This window comes from Syngnathus floridae, chromosome 17 (genome assembly GCF_059516105.1).
Source record: "Syngnathus floridae isolate MCC-2025c chromosome 17, RoL_Sflo_1.0, whole genome shotgun sequence".
Lineage (NCBI taxonomy): Eukaryota > Metazoa > Chordata > Actinopteri > Syngnathiformes > Syngnathidae > Syngnathus > Syngnathus floridae.
In genome coordinates this window covers 8,374,687-8,394,364 of record NC_142429.1, presented here as the reverse complement: position 1 = coordinate 8,394,364, position 19,678 = coordinate 8,374,687, and the positions used below count along the sequence as shown (strand labels likewise).

The 19,678-nt window shown below is 40.7% G+C and overlaps 3 protein-coding genes across 5 annotated transcripts; 2 read left to right on the top strand and 1 right to left on the bottom strand.

The window, feature by feature from the left end:
- The first annotated feature begins 454 nt into the window (after positions 1-454).
- cog1 (component of oligomeric golgi complex 1) lies at positions 455-6,406 on the top strand. 2 transcript variants are annotated; one of them, XM_088357030.1, is made up of 16 exons: positions 455-890; positions 1,337-1,578; positions 1,660-1,841; positions 2,232-2,402; positions 2,509-2,665; positions 2,725-2,935; positions 3,006-3,342; positions 3,582-4,036; positions 4,196-4,342; positions 4,415-4,573; positions 4,642-4,766; positions 4,904-5,012; positions 5,093-5,202; positions 5,284-5,365; positions 5,485-5,508; positions 5,996-6,406. In XM_088357030.1, the coding sequence occupies exons 1-15, from the start codon at positions 585-587 to the stop codon at positions 5,491-5,493; spliced, it is 2,802 nt and encodes a 933-aa protein (XP_088213156.1). In that variant the 5' UTR covers positions 455-584; the 3' UTR covers positions 5,494-5,508; positions 5,996-6,406. The 2 variants fall into 2 exon arrangements, with proteins under 2 accessions (XP_088213156.1, XP_088213155.1); XM_088357029.1 differs by lacking the exon at positions 5,485-5,508.
- Positions 6,244-11,263, bottom strand: rgs9a (regulator of G protein signaling 9a). 2 transcript variants are annotated; one of them, XM_088357033.1, is made up of 16 exons: positions 10,973-11,263; positions 10,651-10,747; positions 10,117-10,167; positions 9,930-10,036; positions 9,359-9,410; positions 9,228-9,286; positions 8,903-8,979; positions 8,746-8,827; positions 8,609-8,671; positions 8,018-8,047; positions 7,867-7,928; positions 7,603-7,716; positions 7,418-7,533; positions 7,217-7,304; positions 6,938-7,159; positions 6,244-6,818 (listed from the first exon to the last, which is right to left on the bottom strand). In XM_088357033.1, the coding sequence occupies exons 1-16, from the start codon at positions 11,036-11,038 to the stop codon at positions 6,662-6,664; spliced, it is 1,443 nt and encodes a 480-aa protein (XP_088213159.1). In that variant the 5' UTR covers positions 11,039-11,263; the 3' UTR covers positions 6,244-6,661. The 2 variants fall into 2 exon arrangements, with proteins under 2 accessions (XP_088213159.1, XP_088213157.1); XM_088357031.1 differs by lacking the exons at positions 10,651-10,747; positions 10,973-11,263 and having other exon boundaries at positions 10,117-10,585.
- Positions 11,264-11,651: 388 nt separating this feature from the next.
- Positions 11,652-18,612, top strand: gna13b (guanine nucleotide binding protein (G protein), alpha 13b). Its single transcript, XM_088357034.1, has 5 exons — positions 11,652-11,977; positions 13,347-13,576; positions 14,622-14,672; positions 15,175-15,375; positions 16,221-18,612. Exons 1-5 carry the CDS (start codon positions 11,695-11,697, stop codon positions 16,590-16,592), a joined length of 1,137 nt encoding a protein of 378 aa, XP_088213160.1. The 5' UTR covers positions 11,652-11,694; the 3' UTR covers positions 16,593-18,612.
- The last annotated feature ends 1,066 nt before the right edge of the window (positions 18,613-19,678 follow it).

Below are 19,678 nucleotides of genomic sequence, written 5' to 3'. Positions count from 1 at the left end.
CTCGGTGTCACCAGTATCACACCGTCATATGCGGGGCTCGAACTCATGATGTCGGGACACAAGATGGGCAGGTGTACCCCCGGGTATAGGGAGCAAGTGTATGAGTACCCTCCTGCACTATTTGCGACCCCTGCGCGATGATGGGCGCATGCGCAGAAGGTTACAAATGTATGACAAGGCCACGGGAACAAACTGCATAGGTTACATCAAAAGTGAAGGTAACAATTATGATATCATGAAATCATTGGGAATGTAGATTGTATAATTTGGAATTTAAATTCGAAAAAACATTGTATTTTGGCACTTGAACAAGAATTTTACCAAACGTCACCACTTTCCCGCGAGCAATGAATTGTGGGTAGTATGCTTCGGCTGAGTGTGCATGGATGCGCACTTTGTATAATGTGGCGCCTTACACACTCGTACCCTCGATGGGCCCGCCCAATTGAAGGGCACAAGTATTTGGAAAGGACTTAAGTAAACAAAGCGTTAAAAAAAATTGCTAACGTGGAAATCGGAAGTGTACGCTATTTCTCTTCCGGGTTATACTTCCCTGTCACTGTAGAAGTTGTTTTGAAGAAGCAATGTCTGATGAACCGGCATCGTCTCTCCGGATTTCGGAGATCACGGATCCGGTGATCTTGTTCGAGCGTTACAGCACCGAAGACATCCGCGGCATAGAGCGGAAAGTCCGCGGGGAAATCGAGCAGAAAAGGGAGGAACTCAGACAGATGGTGGGGGAGCGCTACCGGGATCTGATTGACGCCGCCGACACAATCGGAGAGATGAGGGAGAGCTCGGCGAGTGTTGTCCAGTCCATCCAAGACATGTATCAGTACTGCCACCGACTAAAGCAAGGCAAAGTCTGCGTCAGCAGCCACATTCCAGAGGTAAACCAAACCTAGTGTTCCACAGTTTTTTGTTTGTTTTCTGCACCTAAGCATTATTTTTTGAAACGATCATTCTGAAGTATAGACATCATTTGAATGTATATTATGTGGTGTGATACACTCGGCGTGGAACGATTCTTTTATATATTTAACCTTTACTTGGGTATGCAATTGAGAGCTATGATATGAGAATTTATTGTGCAATTATGCTATCGAATCAATGCAGTTTGCCATATTAAAAATCAAATAACTGCTCTTGAATGGCACTGTATCGAATGTTTTCCTTTGTTTTGAACTTGCTTGGACAGTTTTCTGCCAAAATGCATATTTTATTATGCAGTAAAGTTTGAAAAAAATAAGAAGACTGCGAAAAATGAAAAGGATTTAAACCACACGAGTTAATTATGCTCACAAAATGCATCCATATTTGTGTGTTTGTTTAATAGAGGCAGTGGCAGGATAGTTTTTACACGATGGCCTCTCAGATTAAGCTCCTATTGGAGATTCCCGAGCGCATCTGGAGCGCCATGGAGGCCTCCCAGTACCTTCAGGCAACTCGTCTCTACCTGCTGTGTTGTCGTCTGCACGGTCTCCTTCAGTTGGAAGCCGGCACAGGGGGTCATTACAATCCTGCCCTGACCCGCTTCCCTATCCTTGTCCGCCAAGTAGCCACAACTGGTCACTTCAGGTACTTGCTGCTTTTTCTTGTTTACCTTCATAGTGACACAAAGGCAGGAGAGTCCATTGAAGTTTTGTCATTGTTTTCCAGGTCCACCATCCTTCTAGACAGCAAGTCTCTGTTGCGGGGTCGTGCAGTGTCTGACCAGGCCATTGCCGAGGCCCTCCTGTCCACCATGCTGCTGGAGGACAGCTCCCCGCGCCAGGCACTTGCGGATTTCTTGTTAGCACGAAAAGCCTCCATCCATCAGTTGCTCAACCAGCCCCAACATGGTAGCGTAACAAACAGCATGCATGCCAGGATACACAAAATACATCACGCTTAAATGTTGAAATCATACTTAGCTTCCAAGTCGGAACAACAACGGGCCGGGCGATGAATTGAAATGAAATCATGATTTCAGATTTGGCTTAACACACGTGATTCATGCTACACACATCAGAATATATCTACCGTATTTATTCTAATTATCATCCATAATTCTAATAATCGCCCAGTGTGTGTTAGCGATGACATAAATAAAAAACAGTGATACCTCTAATCATCGCCCAAGCTGCTAAAAACGATCGTGATAACATGATGTGCACATGACGTGTTGGACATTATCACCCTGGGCGATAATTAACATAAATTCAATATTTACTATTTTTTTTTTGTGTCAGGTGCGGGTATCAAGGCTCAAGTGTGCAGCCTCATAGAACTGCTGGTGACCACTTTGTTCCAAGCGTATGCTGTTTTCTACATGCACCCTGAGGGGGGGCCCAGGCCTGGGGAGGAAACCCTCAGCTGTGGCCTTTTGTTTTCCATCCTGGAAAACGTCACGTCATCTCCAGGTAAGTCATATTTATATACATTTAGGATCACTAAAGTACTACACATTGTCGCCATTCAATATACCTGCTGAAATCTGAATTCTAAATTCCATCACTCTCTTTTCAGCTAAAGATAAGAATGTGCTTCAGGACGACACAAGTACAGGCAGCTGGTTTAAGTACCTGCCCCCCTCTGTCACGGAGTTCCAGCCCACACTTCGCACACTCGCCCAGCCAATCCAAAGAGAGCAGCTGCAGGACACCTTACAGCAGTGGATCAATACGTAAGCGTCAATTTGTCACAAGCCAGAAGAAATCTTCTCATCACGAGTCTTGCTTTCAGATGTAAGGAGGACATCTGCCATGGGGTTGGTAGCCTTCTGGTCTATGTGAAGAGTCTGAAGGGACTGGCAGGTATTAGAGATGCTGTTTGGGACCTCCTCTCCGCTGATTCCATCAGTCAGCATTGGAACACAGTATGCCAGCGGCTGCTCGAATGCCGTCTGGCCATCTGGGATGACTTCCTTCAACAGCTCTTCCTTCAACGCTTGCAGGTTAGTGTCACGATGATAAAAGATTAGAGCAATATGTCTCATTTCATTGTATGCATTCATGGTCCGCCAGGCTATAACCAAGGAAGAAACCGAAGACATCTCCACGAGCTCGGTGCAGCTTCTTACATCGGCTGTGAGGGATCTTGAGGGACAGACAGCCAATAGCCGGGAGGCCCAGTTTGAAGTAGACGTGTCTTCCTATTTGTGGTCGGAGTCTCCGGGAGACCTGCCGAGTGATGCAGGTTGGGTCAGCGTGGCCCAGAGGGGGGAACAGCAGCAAAGAAGCGGTTTGGCCATGAAGACCCAGGCCCTGACACCCTGCGTTCAAAACTTTTGCTCTTCCCTGGACGCTAAGCTGAAAGCGCGGCTTGATGATCTCCAACACTACCTTCCGTCCAAGGAGTCAGGTTGGTGTGGCTGAAAATCAGTCTTTCTACTTTTTTTTTTGTTGCGTTCATATTTCAAACACACAATCTCACAGGGAGAAATTCAATTTATTTTTTGGGTGTTTCCCTGTTTGAAATGATCAGCGTCTTTATTGGATTCCTGCAGAATTTGCTGGAGATCCGATCATTTCAATGTTGTCGAAATGATCTTGCCTGGATATATCGAGGTTAAAATAAAAAAAAATCGTACTCCTCTACAGGCCCAGACGCCCTATCAGTTCCGATTTCATCATCAGGACCTACAGAGGGCTCGTCAGCATCCTCCTTCAACCGCTTCACCGACACGCCGGCAGTGGAGGAGGCTTTACGAGATGGTTGCCTGACCTGCGTTCACCACATTCTCTCTGCCGTCCGTTCCGAATTAGCTATAGTTTCACCAGAGCCCAGCCCAGCCAGACTGAATTCAGTCCTTTTCATGGCAAGGTTGTGTCACTCCATGGGAGAGCTGTGCCCCAATTTGAAGCACTGCATATTTGGACAACAGAGTGGCTGTGAGGTCACAGCCAAAGTGACCCCGAGGCAGAGCAAGAAATTGGGCAAAACAAGGGCAGCCCCACAGGTCAGCGCTGCTCAGGCCAAGTGGGCAAAACTGAAAGAGGAGCTTCTCAACTGCAGCATGGAAGCCTACCACGTCTGGAGCTCAACTCTCTCAAAAGTCAGCACTTATCAAAAATTGTCCTTTTATAGTTGTGTGTTGTTTTTTTCCACATATCAAGCTCATGATGTTGCGGCTTGAAGAGTTTTCCTAGCTTGTCCTTGTTGATTGCCTCAAATTGTGAAAATGGGATTAAAATGCTATCCTGTGACTTTTCAGAGGTTGCTGGAGAAGTTTCGTACAGCTCTTCATGCAGATACCGCCGGTGCCATCTTAACAAATGCGACAAACTGGGAAGATTTCGAGATCCAAGAGGAGGCCGAGTCAGGGAGCAATGTTACATCCAAAATTCGTCTTCCTGTCCAGGTCAGCTTCACCTTCAATTCATTTGAAACCATTGGATTTAAAATTCTCACAGGACGTTTACACTTTTTGCAGGCATCATTGTTTGTCCAGTCGCTGCTCTTTGAGCTGTGTGTTGAAGTGAACAGGGTCGGAGGTCACGCACTGCCACAACCCACCTTGCAGGAGCTTCTGCAAGACTGTCTGGATCAAGCTTTGAAGCACTACCAAAGCCTCACACAGAGAGTACCCAGGGTGACTCCCAAAAAACAAGCTTCTTCAAATTATATTCGAATTTGAGAGCATAATTTGTTTGCTTTCAGGAAGGAGCATTTCCAATGACTCAGAACAGAGCATTGCAGATGATGTTTGACCTCCGTTATCTTAACACTACTTTGTCTGCCAATATGGAAGAAGACAAGACCGCCAAATTCCATCAAGATCCCAGGTAATATTGTCAAGTAGTTGTTGTCATGACTAAAACAAGATTTGAAAAGATCCAAGTGAATTAAAAAAGGTCAAACATAATTACATGAATGCTAACATGGGTCAAACGTATAAAGAAAGTTTGGTGATGTCTTTCAGGATGCAGGAAGTTTGTGATTGGTTGGAGAGTCACATTGACCCTTTTGACCTGGATGTGTTCACACCGCCACTGAATGCAAACCTTAGTCGTCTCTCCCAAAGAACATCGGTAGCATCCTTGAAACTTTTTATCATGTAGCAAAGGTTGGCTTCAATGCAAATTACTTTCCCCTGAATGTTGTTTTTCAGGTACTGTTTGGACTGGTGACTGGCTCAGAAAAGCAGTTTGCTCCGAGGAGCAGCAGTGTCAACACTCAGGAGCCTTACAACATCCTTCCAATGGCCAACACTCAAATCAGGTTTGAACATTTAGAATGATTTGTTTAGATGGACCTGTAGTTATAATAATTAATTTGACATCGGTTTTGGCCTCCACACAGGTTTGGTTTGTTGCCCCTCAGCATGTCTGATAGGCGCAAGTCGAAGTCAACCGTCAAAGGCTCCAATGAACCACACCAGCTGGTGAGTGTTGATTTCTGTTCTCGACTGTGGAAAATTGTCAAATTGTCCTTCATTTTTTGCCATTTTTTTTAATTGTTGTGTTTAATCTCGCTTAAATGTGGTTTGTTCAATTTTCCCAGACATTTTGAGTGCGAGAAAGCCAGGCAAGTTCATCAGTGTGTTTGCTTGTTTGGTTGCAGTATTAGTCAAGGGGCTTTTTTTTTATTTTTATTTTTTTTATCAATTTGGTGCATTTGCAGAGTTTCATCATGCCATTGGAAATTAATTGTGATTGATTGAATGAAAATGAAGGAATTACTAATCTTTTCATACAACCTAAGCCACGGCCAAAAATTATCTGCTGTCATACTTAATCAAGTACCTGGACTGGTTTACAAAAAAAACATTGTATGAATTGATTACATCCAATCCAACTCACCTAGATTCATGGTATGAGATGATGTTATTTATAAAGCAAAACAGTAAATGATTTAATTCAAATGCAATTATGATACAGTTTGCAACAGTTAGGATGAGAAGGCTGAAAGGGATTTGTTTTTATTCTACTAAAATCACTACAATTGGGGTTATATTGCATTTTGTTCAAGTTGATGTACATTTCAACATTTATTTATTTACTTTCCATTGCAGCCTATTCCATCATCCTCAGCAGATAGTCTGGAAAGCTTCCAGCCGGGCAGCGTCTTCCGACAGATGGCAGAAGAAGAAGACACAAACTCTCAATCTTTATTTAAACTCGGTTGGCTATCTGGCATGACCAAATAATAATTTACACATTTTTTGTCGTCAGCATCATGTCTATTTGCTAATTAGGGTTCTATACTCCTTTTTTTGGGGCACTCTGACTAACCAAACGGCACATTTGAACAAAGGACAAATTTCTGTATGAAAATGATTTTTATTTATGTCAAACTGTAATTTTTGGAGATAGAGCATATGGGGATTTTTGTTCGCTGCAACCTTTCCATCCATGCATCCATTATCTGAACCGCTTATCTTATAATTATCAAAATTATGTTTAGAATAAAACTGTGGACTGAATCTTTGAGTTGTATAAGTATTTTCCAAACCATGTGACTTAATATATATATATTTATATATATATGTATACTACCAAGAATACGTACCTTAAAACAGACCAAAAATATTTGACAGGATTGATAGAAGATTAAATGTAGCATTTATTTCTACAACACCAGATGTGTTGTCCAACTAAATAGGCAGCTACAAATAAGCTTATGTCTTAGAATAAAATAGAAATGATTTATGTATCCGTTCTACTCGTGCAACAAACTTTTACTTCTTTCTGTCAATTTTACTCATCATGGCTTTGACATCGACAGGGGCAGAGGCAGCAGCAGCCTTTGCATTTTCCTCTTCTTCTTGCTTCCAAAGGATGATGGGATGGATACCTGGGCTTCGATTCTGAGCGTTTTGCTCCAACTGGGCTTGACTACAATGACATAGAAACAAGATGCTGACTTTTTCAACTGGATGATATTCTTCTTGACATGTTCAAGGTTTCTGCTCAACTCCAGGTAAGATGAAACAGAATGTACTCTTGTCACTAACCTGAAGTTATGAGGCTCAGGGTTCAATGCCTTCTTCTGAATGTCCTTGTACACTGGTGACTTGAGGTAACGGAAGAAAGTATCCTTTTTCATGAGCAAGAAGACATGTGTTTGTGCAGCCTCCAGCACATAGCGGTGAGGATGGTCCAGGCCTTTCACTGTCAGACCCATAGTCCTGCCATCTATGTTGATCCACCGGGGGGCGCCAGGGGCCAGAAAGGTCCTGGAAAAAAAAAAATGTTGTCTAACTTGCCTTCCAAAATGCATGTTTTTGACTTACTTAAAGATGCTCTCAGCTTTGGTTGACATAGAAGCTGCAGTTCCCCACTTGAGCTCCTCAGCTGCTTCCCAGAAGGCTAAATTCTCCCCTAGAATAATTATAAATCATACATAATCAAATGTGACCAAAATGGTGAAATACAATAATGAAGCAAATGAAAAATGCGCAGTCAGAAAATATTGAAGAAAAAAAAAACCATACCACTAAACTCCTTCTTTAGGAAGATCTTGAAGTCGTCCCTGCCTCGCAGATCAGTCAGTAATTCAAATAAGCTGAAGGACCAACGCTCCACTCGCATTTTTGTCGGAACATCAACCCTGTTTACAATACATGCATGAGAATCTCTACACTTTTTAAATCTATTTTTTATCCTGTATTGCTCTGACCTTCTCATATTGAGATTCCAGTAAGAGTCATTGTCTGTCTGCCAGGGGTTGCTGGGTAGGCAAGGTGCCAGGAAGGGATCATGGTTTTTGTAGGTTGTAATATACTTAACCAATCTGTTGGGACACAATTATTAGGAAGAGTACATTTAAAAACTGATCATATATGGCACTGTAACGATAAACAAATCCGTCTCCTGATGATGGGAATGACGGGATGTAATTAAAACTTATAGGGTACTTCCAATATAATCAATTTCAACTTACGCCCCAAGCGACACACTGGATTTGACTTTTGACCTCATGATGGCTTGCTGGTAGAATATGTTCTAGAGTAAAAGACAAAATTTCATTTGGGGTTTGACAAACTATAGCAGAGACAAAGTTTTTGCATCAATGTTTGACAGCCACTTCTTACCATGCGTCTGTATTGGTCAAATGTGATTTTCTGAAAGAAACACAAAGGGAAACCTTCATTTTAATTTGTTCTCTGATGAAACACTGTGTTTTGAGTAATGACAAAAACTACTACCGTATTTTCCGCACTATAAGGCCCACCTAAAAACCTCCAATTTTGTCAAAGCTGACAGTGCGCCTTATAATCAGGTGCGCCTTATATATGGACCAGGAGGCGTGTCCAAAGTCCGACCCACGGGCCAAATGTATATATCTTCTATATGGACAAACTTTTAAAATGGGCCATTCATTGAAGGTGCACCTTATAATCCAGTGCGCCTTATATATGGACAAACTTTTAAAATGGGCCATTCATTGGAGGTGCGCCTTATAATCCAGTGCGCCTTATAGTGCGGAAAATACGGTATTTTGAGAACTGAATGACGTCTACATCGTTAGGAATACACACGATGGTCGTTAAATTAGAACACACAAAACTGTCACACTTTTATCATCAAAGTAGGAAACCTGAAAGAAAACAAAGTGAATAAATTAGTGTAAGCACAAATGGTGTGACAGTTTAAAACTGAGTGAGTGAAGACTGACCTGTTACCTCGTCTATGTTAGGATCAATAAGGCGATCTGGGCCAATATCCAAAGCGCTATGAGTACGACGCTGGACACAAATACATTGGATTTGTACAAAAAGTACATTTTGTAAAATGATATAACACATTTTGAGACACTCACTGGTGGTCTGTTCACAATCCAGTAAGCTCTCTCCTGGCAATCAAACACAACACGATCTGGCTTCTTTCTCTCTCTACCAGCTCTAACAAAGAAAATAAATTCTCATATTTGTAGATGAACAAATTGAACCAAATAAGTTGAAGATGGAAACACGTACTTGTATTGCTCGGTGGCCTGCATCACGATAAAATCCCATTTGTGGAACAGCCATTTATGTAGGTGGTTGTAATCTGCCTTTTTTTTTTTTTTTTTTTAAAACAAATGCAGAAAATGTTAGCTTTTTGTAGAGACCCACTACATGAATGACAATGTCAAGAACAGTAGATAAGAAGCTTGCGCAATAATTCTTGACATTCAGTAAGTCCAAGTGGCCACTTTGTAATTTTTGAAGATCAAGTAACTCACAAATCAAGTTGCCATGATAACAATGAGACCAAAAATGGACTCTTTAATGCCTAAATAAGGGCGACAAAGTTTTTTACCTGTTCGTAAGGTTCCAGCATGCCTTGCTTGCGGATGTTTCTCTTTGCCAGGTAAATAGCTAAAAGATGAAAAAGAGTCAGGTGTATGTGTATATATATAAATATATATACATATTCAGTGTCATAATCACCATAGTCCGTATCATCTGCAACCCATTTTTGCGTAGGCCAAAAGTATGGCGTCTAGAATAGTAAACATAAAATGAGAAGGTGGTCAGTCAGTCAGTAAGATACTAATTGACTGGCACTTACACTCTTGGTAAAAGTAGATCAAATAAACCCTTTTTTTTTTTTACTTAAGTAAAAGAACATGTACTGAAGTAATAAAGTAGACATGTTTGTTTGACTGTCAACTACAGGAGATACAATACCACATGGACTGTAACAGACTGCTAAATAATTATAACTAAATTAAAAATAATAATAATTGTAAATACATTAAATGCATCAAATACGCATACTCCACAACCCATTTACAAATATTGTAAATGGAGCAGCAAAGGTTACTGATTTGTGAACTGGAACTGTCCATGCTATCAATCAATTTTAGCCTGCAGGCATCAGTACTGGCATCGATACTAAACAGAGTCGGGCAGTATTATATTCTTTTATTCTACTGGTTTGGTTCATAAAGGTATCTATTTCTGCATACAAATCCATATTCTGCTTTACAAGCTCACAAACTTCTTTTTTTTTCTCTACCTGAAACCGATAAAGGCTGTTGTCATTGCACATGACCAGTTTCTTGTGGTTCTCCAGGGCATAGATGTATCCATAGGCCACTAACATGGTGCCAAAGGTCTGGGCCTCTGCAAGACAAATTAATAATATGAGGTGGATATGTCAAATTTCTAAAATGGCAGACTTTAAATATTTTTGTTACATATACCTTCTACAGTGATCTTCATCTTGTTAGTAATCCATGCAATGATGTCTTTACCTGTTTGGAGACCGATAATAATTTGCAAGTATGCAAAGAAAATGTATTTAATAATTTTATCTACAGGAAGTACTAAATATATCCTTTTAAGACAACAATGTGAGGCCATCCAGATAGGTTGACCTTTTCCACTCCTGATCTCTGACCAGATTAAAGTCCTAGTTTGTCTTCTAAAGAAGTGAGCAATGCTCATCCAATTGAGGCCTTCTTTATATAGTCTGTTGTAGGAGCTTAGACATCCATGACAGCTTGTGTTCACTCTCAGCGTTTTTAAAATGCTTTTTAAAATGCAATTATTTCCCCCCCAGAATTGCATTTATTATGCTTTTGCCACTCACCTACTCCTTTTCAGCCTGATAGAAATAAATTGTTATTTAATTGAAATGTAAATTCAAATGTGTATGTAAATGTTGATAATGATCAAACAGGCAGTTAATTCACAATTTTTTAATTAATTCCTACTTCTCTACATTGGTGTCTTACCAGCAATGACATGTGGAATGGTGGTGACGTTGAGTTTTTGTTCAGAGCCTTTAAGACCACTTTTGGGGTCTTGCATCTCAACCACAATGGCATCCAACTATAAATGAAATTTAATGGTAATAAATCAGCCAGACACATCATTTACATGGAAAAAGATCTCTTTTGTTATAGCACGTTTGTAAAATTTATTCAATTTATTGTGAAAATATTTTTGTTGTTTTGTGCATTCACTGTAATTTGGGGCACTAACTATAAAAAATGACTCAAAAACATTTCAAGCAGTGAATAACCGATATAATGAATGATAATAAAAATGACTCACCTTTTTCAGACACTGCAGACGTCGAAAATGTTGCACTCGGTCTGGACGGGCTGTTCTGATCGTCATATTTGTCGTTGATGAAGAAAATCACTTGACACCAATGTGGAAACTTCACAACAATCAAGAAGAAAGTACCCTTAAAGTGTTTGCATGGAGTAGGGATGTGTGGGGATTGTTAGACAGAAGGCAAGGAAGGATTTAGCCACCAATTAGTCGCAGAAAGCCTCTTCATCCCTCCTGCTTCTTAGAACATTCCTGATGCTGATGGAGATGAAGAAGTCCATGCATGTGGCACACTGCAAATGTGGGGCCATAGTGCATCGTATCATACAATTCATGAAAACCATGATGTTGATTGGGGAAAATGTTTGCATCTTTGCTGTCAGTGTGCTGAGATTTACTTATCGCATTAAGAAGGACAAAAATTGCTTTACCATCAAACGCACCTATATAAATATATATATATATACATATATATATATATAGTATATATATAAAACCCGTCACACATGGATATCCAAGATGCACATTATGTATTTTTTTTTCAAAATACAGTTTCAAAATGGTTTAATATAATATTGACGTCCTGTCAATAAAAATCCCCGTTGTATTGTGGTATTGCGAGCGAACATGGAGATTCCGACGGCATTGAACGCAGCAGTGGCAGCAGCTTGGGCTGCACTGTCTTCCTCGTTGTGTGCATCGATGAAGTTGTTTCAAAGATGGCGGACTTCCTGCCGTCCCGCTCTGTTTTATCTGTCTGTTTCCCAAACTGTCTCCTCACTAGCGGCGAGGCAGAGCAGCTGCGGAAATCTAAAGAGATAGATAAATGTCTTATTCGAGATAAAACGTATGTTAAAAGGCTAGTTAAAATCCTTTTACTTGGAGCAGGCGAGAGCGGTAAGTCGACTTTCCTCAAGCAGATGCGCATTATCCATGGGCAGGACTTCAATCAGAGGGCCAAAGAAGAATTCAGAGCAACTATTTACAGCAATGTTATTAAAGGTAAGACTCCGACTAATACATTCGAGTTATTGTTCATCTTCTTGCCACATGTTGTAGTTGATGTCGAGTGTAAACATGGACTGATGGTGAAATCGCTAGCTATGCTAACTACACGTTGAGATGACCAGGGCTACGCTTGTGTTCCCTGGACGAGGAGCAAACAAGAAACGCCCATGTTATTTGTGTTCCGTGGGTTCGGGAGGAGGACCAGCCGTGACCCGAGTCCGTTCCATTGAAGAGCCCCTCAACAGAATTACGTTCTCTATTCGTGTGGTCCACATCACGATGGTTGTGGTCGTCAAACGTGGGCAGATAGCATGACAGCATCATTAATACAATGACTGAAACTATCGCCATTCGTCAATATGGACTTAAACCAGACTGGATAAAGAATTGATTCCTAGATACAGATGGAAATTAATCATTGCATTCAAATGATTAGTTATTAAATAACCTTGCATGAAGAATGATAAAGTGAAGGGATGTTGTGGAAATGCATCCTATTGCCATTTTTCCTCCCTTAATAATGGGATTTATTGTAATTTTTTAAGGTGCCTTTCTAATGTGCTTTCCAACAAACAAATGATATTTCTTACAAGAACAACAAATTTTAGGTTCCATGAAACACAGGATGTAAACAAGTTAACTGCACTTAAACATTGAACTCACAAGCTGGAGGGATAAATAAACTACATAAAAATTAAGATCACCAATCTCCAGTCACATGCTAAGGTGTAGTTGACATCTTCCCATGTCTGACGTCTTCATGAAATCGGACAAAACATCTGGCCGGGAAAATTGTGTTTTAACAAGACTGCATTATATCGGATTTGCAGTTAATTGACTGTGGACGCTGCTACGCTAACATAAGCCACCTGCGTGAATCATTGACTTTTATTGACTTAAATTAAATACAAACTCTTGTGACTAATTTTGTAAAACTAGTCAATACATTCATTATTATGATTATCTTCATCGTTGGTAAAAGTAACTTACTTTACTGTGAATCTGAGCAAATAGGGAAGTGTTATTTGAGAGGGTGGAAAGGCCCGCTCAGCGTGAAGGGGAAATGACACAGTTGATGATGTTTACACCAAACAGGAAATTTAATGTCAGTGTCCCTTGTGAATTTGGTAGGACCTTCATTTGCACTGTTGTCTGATTCACCGTTGACACACAGACACCGCATTTTAAAAAAAAAGACAGCGGAAAACCCGCAAACAAACGATCAGAAAATAACGGCAAACGCGGCAGCTATTTCTAAATGTCCCACAGTCCGACATGAATCAAAGTGATATTCCACTGTAATTTTTTTAGTGCATCTAGCAATAAAGCACATGAGAATAAAATACGTGTTTTCTCATTCCAGGTATTCGAGTTTTGGTGGATGCTCGAGAGAAACTTCACATTCCTTGGGGCAACTTGTCCAATCAACGCCATGGAGATATGTTGATGGCGTTTGACACTCGTTCTATGATGGCCCACGGCCACGGGATGGTGCAACCCAAAGTTTTTCAACATTACTTGCCATCAATTAAGGCCCTATGGGATGACCAGGGAATCCAGAATGCTTATGAGCGTCGCAGAGAATTTCAATTGGTAAGTACCGTAGCCCAAATTTCCTGTAAATTCATGATCTTTCTATTTCAGTATGAAAAAAAATCTCCATATTGTAAGAAAGAAACTAAAATGCAGTGCTCTGCTACAAAAAAAAAATTCTGCCAAGATGGCGCCACTTGAATAAAGCCGGGCTTTTTCCATGTTGTTGGGCTAGACTTTATATCAATTCAAATTAATTCAAAATGGCTCACTTTGCACCACGTTTTTTTTTTTTTTTTTTCGATCTTGGGGTGTATAGACAAGCTTTGACAGTAACAGATAAGGCCTCTTCCTTATATATGATGCAGCAGAGCTGCAGCTGGGGTGTGAACAGAGATCTACACAGGAAAGTCAATGAAGGGGAGCCATTTTTTGACTGCTGTCTTTCTTCCCATCCCATCCTCAAACCTACCAAAATGTTTTTTCTCTAAGTTTGTTGGTGATCTACCAACAATTTTTCATACGGTAAAATCAGTTTGCATCTGTAAGCAAGATTATTAAACCAAAATGAAAAAAAATGAATTAAATAAAAACTAGGTTTGTATAGAAGCAATAAATTGAAACTACATTTTTCATTCACAATTGATCTATTTGGGCTGGGCCAAAAAAAGTTGACCAACTTGGTTGTGATGACTACCAAAATTGGTTAAAAGAAAAATGCGTGACTCGAAATTGGTTTTAATTAATTAAAAAAAAAATATTGTAGCAGTAAGAACCAATATTTGGCCTCTTCCAGTTTTTCCACTTTTTGGTGTGTTAGCGTAGCTCGCTGCCTGTGTGGTTAAACAATGAGCATTAATGAGCGCGAGGGTAAATTGACGAGGGCATTGTGGGAAAATGAATGATTAACAAGCCAACATTTTAGTTGTGGCTGGATGTTTTGGCTTCCAGTTGCCTCAATTTGTCCTTTTTTTTTTTTTAACTTTCTCTCACTTGTCCTTCATGCACAAAAAGATCATGTTCACTTTTATAGTATAATATCAATGGAGATTGTGAAGATTTTACTTATTGACACCGTTTTTTTCCCCCCATCTCTGTCTCTCAGGGGGAGTCAGTCAGGTATTTCCTGGACAATTTGGAAAAGCTTGGACAGTCGGTAAGTCTCAGAGGTCTATCAAAAGAATGTCACTTGCCAGTGTACCTAAAGATGGCATAATATTGTTCGAAAAAACATCTACATAGGATTTTCTCAAGCCAAGATGCAAGTTTTCTTGACGATTTACTTTATAGGTTGTTAATTAGTTCAATTAATGTCTGGCAAATGACTTAAGTCTGCTTCAAAACAAACAGAAAAAAATAACTGCTGTCATCATGGTAATTCATTTTGACCATCGCTTGTTGTGAAAGCAGGTTTCGAAAGCAAGAATTGATGAATAGCTGGATTGTGGATCTCCAGATATCAGTATGCTCTTTGCTAATGATGAGTCATGTCTGGAATGTAACACCCGCAATTGTTTATTCTCTGTGGTATTTCAGGAATGCTGAGTTTTAAATGGTTGACATCAACAAAACAATATAAGCAGTGAAAGCACCACATCTGGCCATCAGCCATTACAGATGGACCCGGAAAAAAGTGAATTTGATTTTTCTCCTTTCAGGACTACCTCCCTAGCCAGCAGGACATCCTCCTGGCCCGAAAGCCCACCAAGGGCATCCACGAGTACGACTTTGAGATTAAGAATGTGCCTTTCAAAATGGTGGATGTAGGAGGTCAGCGTTCAGAGAGGCGGCGCTGGTTCGAATGCTTCGATTCCGTCACGTCCATCCTTTTTCTTGTCTCCTCCTCGGAATATGATCAGGTGAGTGAACTATTTGTACTGTTCAGATCCCTCCTGTTCAATATTTTTTAAATATGTTGTTTGGCAAGGCAGTTTTCAGATATGGCAATTACTGTGAATTGTTTATCATTCTGGAAAAGCTTGAATGAAGACTCCTGATCCCAAAATGAGACTTAACAACTGGATCTTGACTCGTATGAACATAGGGAATTAAAATTCAAGGGTGCAGTCTCTCAGCTAGCCTGGTTTTAGAGAACAAGTCACGTAATAGACTTGTAGTTCCGGGAACTTGTTCGTAGTGTGTGAACAGAAAAGTGCAAACAAAAGGCTGTGGCAAAGCATGCATGCTAATTTACAGACCCTTAATGTTGAACTGTTTAGACAATAGAGCTATTCTATTCTAGCTATTTATATATTCCAGCACTTTTTTTTTAAATAAGAAGGAAATCTTTTTAGTACTTTGAAACTGAATTTGAGGGATTTGGACAGTGCATGTTTTTTTTTTTTTTTTTTTTTTGATGCAACGCGTATCAATCAGTGTCCATTTGGTTGAATTAACTGTAGCTAAAAGAAATCAATCCTAATTAGTCATTGGCCAACATTTCACATTTAGGTCATGTTTTTGAATCAATACCAAATAAAGCTGAGCATGAAAAGTCAACATCTCCCATTTCTCGCCACGCTGATATCAGCAAAATGTCAGCACTTTTTTTTTTTTTAATCTTGCCATTATTTATTTTTTTCTGTGGGATATGTGCAAATCGTTCGAGTGAACATAAACGGTTGTGAATCATTGTTATCGCGGGTACCGAAAGCATAACTTTCCATCAACCTCACGTCTGTATCACGCATGCTGACTCCTCCAGGTCTTGATGGAAGACAGGCAAACCAACCGTCTGAGCGAGTCCCTCAACATCTTCGAGACCATCGTCAACAACCGAGTGTTCATCAACGTCTCCATCATCTTATTCTTGAACAAGACGGACCTGCTGGAGGAAAAGGTCAAGCAGGTATCCATCAAAGACTACTTTGGCGAGTACTCGGGCGACCCCAAAAGCCTGGCGGACGTCCAGGCCTTCTTGGTGGAGTGTTTTCGCAAAAAGCGGCGAGAGCAGCAGCAGAAGCCTTTATACCACCACTTCACCACCGCTATCAACACTGAGAACATCCGCCTGGTCTTCCGCGACGTTAAGGACACCATCCTGCATGACAACCTCAAGCAGCTGATGCTGCAGTGAAGGGAGGAGGGAGCGGAGGAGAGATGGACGGGTGCACACCACCTCTTAACATGGACCAGAGGAAGATCTTCCTTCACCCGCCCGTCTCCTTCCACCCATCCCTCCTCCTTTCTTGACAGTGCCCCCCTCCCTTTCTTATAAACTGAATCAAAGCCACTACTACTACCAAGAATCCCTTTTGCCTCTTCTTTGCCTTATTCAGCAGATTCACTGTGACTGCCCACTGGCCCTTCCAACTACTGTAAATGACCTTTACCCTTTTCCGACGCCTCTCTTTATTTCCGCTCAAATTCTCACACTGTGCTGCTTTTTTTGTTCCTATGCTGCTTTGAGCACTGTCGAAAGGGAAAGGCCTTGTTTTGTGTTATCCCGGCCGCCGAGGGCGTCTCGCTCGTCTTTTCGGAACCGCCATTTATTTCCACGATGCTTTCTGACGCCACTTGATTGCATCATACGGGCTGGTCGGAAGATTTTCGACGAACAGGAAATAGGAGGGCCCTATCCACAGTCAAGCCACAATCTTCAGTAGCGTAGCTTCTAACCATTTAAGTTCCTTTTCCTAACACCCACACACATATATGTATGTATCTATGCATTTTGCGTTAACTTATAATATATAGAGTTTACACTTTTGATTTGTAACTGCTGTTGGAGCGGCGTGGGCTTCTGTTGAAACAGCGCAGACACAACCACTTGTCAAAGTGTCCAGTGCAGATTTGTTTTTCCTGATTTTGCTGTTTCTCAGGGCACTTTGTGAACCACTTCATTCTGATTTGAAGCCAACCGTTTCTCATGCCTCCAGTTGCGTTTTTTTTTTTCCTTGTGTAAACAAAAGTTCAGCCTTTGCATTCACCCTGTATGCATTTGGATTGCTGGCCACTTAATGTGCACATAGTCAAGTCATGCAGTGAAATACTGGTTATGTTTTTTTTTTTGTTTTTTTTTTTAGGGGACCAATGTGACATGACATTTCAGGACCAAGGCCCACTTTTTTGGGTTGTCTGTACTATACAAAGTTGTATGCCTTGGGTCACATGACCTCTTGTTCCTTAGCAGATGATGATGAGCTCATCTTTTCAACGTCTGTTTGACCTTCTTGAAATGTTGGCCTTTTTTTTTTTTTTTTTTACTATGGCCTTAAACTAGACAGCTAGATGCTGGTTTAAAGTGCTCTGCAACTGGATGAAGGTAAAATTCCCACATTATATGTGAACATCCAAGACTCAAGTTTGCATCTTGGGTCAGTTTGAAATGAATTGGAACCTCCAAAGTCAAACGCAATTCATTCTAATTCGTAAACTTTTCGAAAATCCAGCCCGAGTTGAAACGACCACCATCGTAAAATTTTAATCAACTGAGTTTTTGTGTGACTGTTAATGCATGTTCCCCAAATATTTTGGTTATTTTAGAAATTTGGGGGTTCCACTGTGACTAGTTCGAAACAAATGACATGATCAAGAAAATAATGCACATCATTTGAAAATATGATTGACTAGTCAATAATTTGTTTGTTTTCCAGACTGAAACGTAAATCTTTCTTTGCATGAATGTTTGCATCTAAAAATGTTTGTGAAAATACAATGCACAAAGATGCAGCTTGGAACATTGTTGTACTGGTACTGAGAATTGAGGTCAAGTTATCTTGTGTGAAGAAATAATTATTTAAAAATAGATTCAAATTCCAGAGGGGCTGGCATCTTTGTTGTTTGATCATTGGTTATTTGTTAGCTGAAAGTCCATCCCCCCCCCTTTCCATGCATCTTAAATTGCAAACAAAAGGCTTCAAGCCAGGATTGTTTTTTCTTTTCTTTTCTCAAAGCCTGACAACCATCCACCTTGTAAATATGTTTTTGTCATGTCTTAGCCAACACTTTGTTGGCACTTGAAGTTTAGTTTGAAGGTGCCACTTGATGAAAATGATGAGTCAATAACAGTTATGTTAGGATTTTAATTGAAATATCTTCTATTTCATTGTGAACCAAGGTTCCGCTGTTTTACCGTTAAAATTTGTATCATCCTGTGCCAGTGTCTGTTGTCATTCTGTCATCCAAATTTTCATCCACACCTCACCAAATGTGGCTGCCTATTGTCAAATAATTCAAATCATGTATCCATTACATTTGAAAGATTCGTGCCCTCACTGATCCGTTCTCGCGATGAACTGGAAATTCAAATCACCCACTGAGGCGTTCACTCAAATCCGTTCAGTTCGAGAACGGGAAGTTACGTCATTTTCTCCTTTGTTTTGTTTTACGACGAGGTGGCACCAGCTTCAATGCGCATTACTGACACCTACTGGTTGAAGTCATGAACTAAAAAAAGAACGAACCCACCCCGAGGTAGTGGGCGTGATCCATTGGTTTGATCTGCCAATTTTGGGGCGGAGCCACCCTATGTATTTACACATAAGTACTATTTGTTTGCATATGCGTACGCTTACACAAAGCGAGGTTCCAATTCTAAAAGTATATTCAAGTATACAGTTACACTTGGGATCGAACCAAGACCTTACCAAGCAAGAGCCCGCGCCACCAACCAGTCAGCTATTTCGACCTGACCTGGCAGTCTGCACTGTTTTGTACTAGTCATGTGCATTCCAGTTAAGTGGACCAATTACACATCAATTTTCAAGTGTACCTAATAACAGACCACTTTATTAGGGAAATATCATGGTCAAAGGTCACAGGTGTCAAGCTCTAGTCCTCGGGGCCGCGTTCCAATATGTTTCCCAAGTGACCCTCGTTAAGCGCAGGTGCGTGAAAACTTTTAGCTTCTTTCACGGTCAAAAGGAGCTAAAAGTTTTCACGCACCTGCACTTAACGAGGGAATCACACGGACACTCCATTAGGTACACCGCCATTTTCAAGTGTACCTAATAACAGGCCACTTTATTAGGGAAATATCATGGTCAAAGGTCACAGGTGTCAAGCTCTAGTCCTCGGGGCCGCGTTCCAATATGTTTTCCAAGTTACCCTCGTTAAGTGCACCTGCGTGAAAAGTTTTAGCCACTTTCACGGTCAAAAGGAGCTAAAAGTTTTCACGCACCTGTACTTAACGAGGTAATCACACGGACACTCCATTAGGTA

Excerpts from the sequence above, each read along its gene's own strand:
- gna13b (XM_088357034.1), top strand. The coding sequence starts at position 11,695 with ATGGCGGACTTCCTGCCGTCCCGCTCTGTTTTATCTGTCTGTTTCCCA. Across the intron at positions 11,978-13,346 it reads TTACAGCAATGTTATTAAAG|GTATTCGAGTTTTGGTGGAT; the intron begins GTAAGACTCCGA and ends TTCTCATTCCAG. Across the intron at positions 14,673-15,174 it reads TGGAAAAGCTTGGACAGTCG|GACTACCTCCCTAGCCAGCA; the intron begins GTAAGTCTCAGA and ends TTCTCCTTTCAG.
- cog1 (XM_088357029.1), top strand. The coding sequence starts at position 585 with ATGTCTGATGAACCGGCATCGTCTCTCCGGATTTCGGAGATCACGGAT. Across the intron at positions 2,403-2,508 it reads AAACGTCACGTCATCTCCAG|CTAAAGATAAGAATGTGCTT; the intron begins GTAAGTCATATT and ends CTCTCTTTTCAG. Across the intron at positions 4,767-4,903 it reads AAATTCCATCAAGATCCCAG|GATGCAGGAAGTTTGTGATT; the intron begins GTAATATTGTCA and ends GATGTCTTTCAG.
- rgs9a (XM_088357031.1), bottom strand. The coding sequence starts at position 10,483 with ATGCAATTCTGGGGGGGAAATAATTGCATTTTAAAAAGCATTTTAAAA. Across the intron at positions 7,305-7,417 it reads CCTAAAGAAGGAGTTTAGTG|GGGAGAATTTAGCCTTCTGG; the intron begins GTATGGTTTTTT and ends TAATTATTCTAG. Across the intron at positions 6,819-6,937 it reads CCTGAGCCTCATAACTTCAG|TCAAGCCCAGTTGGAGCAAA; the intron begins GTTAGTGACAAG and ends ATGTCATTGTAG.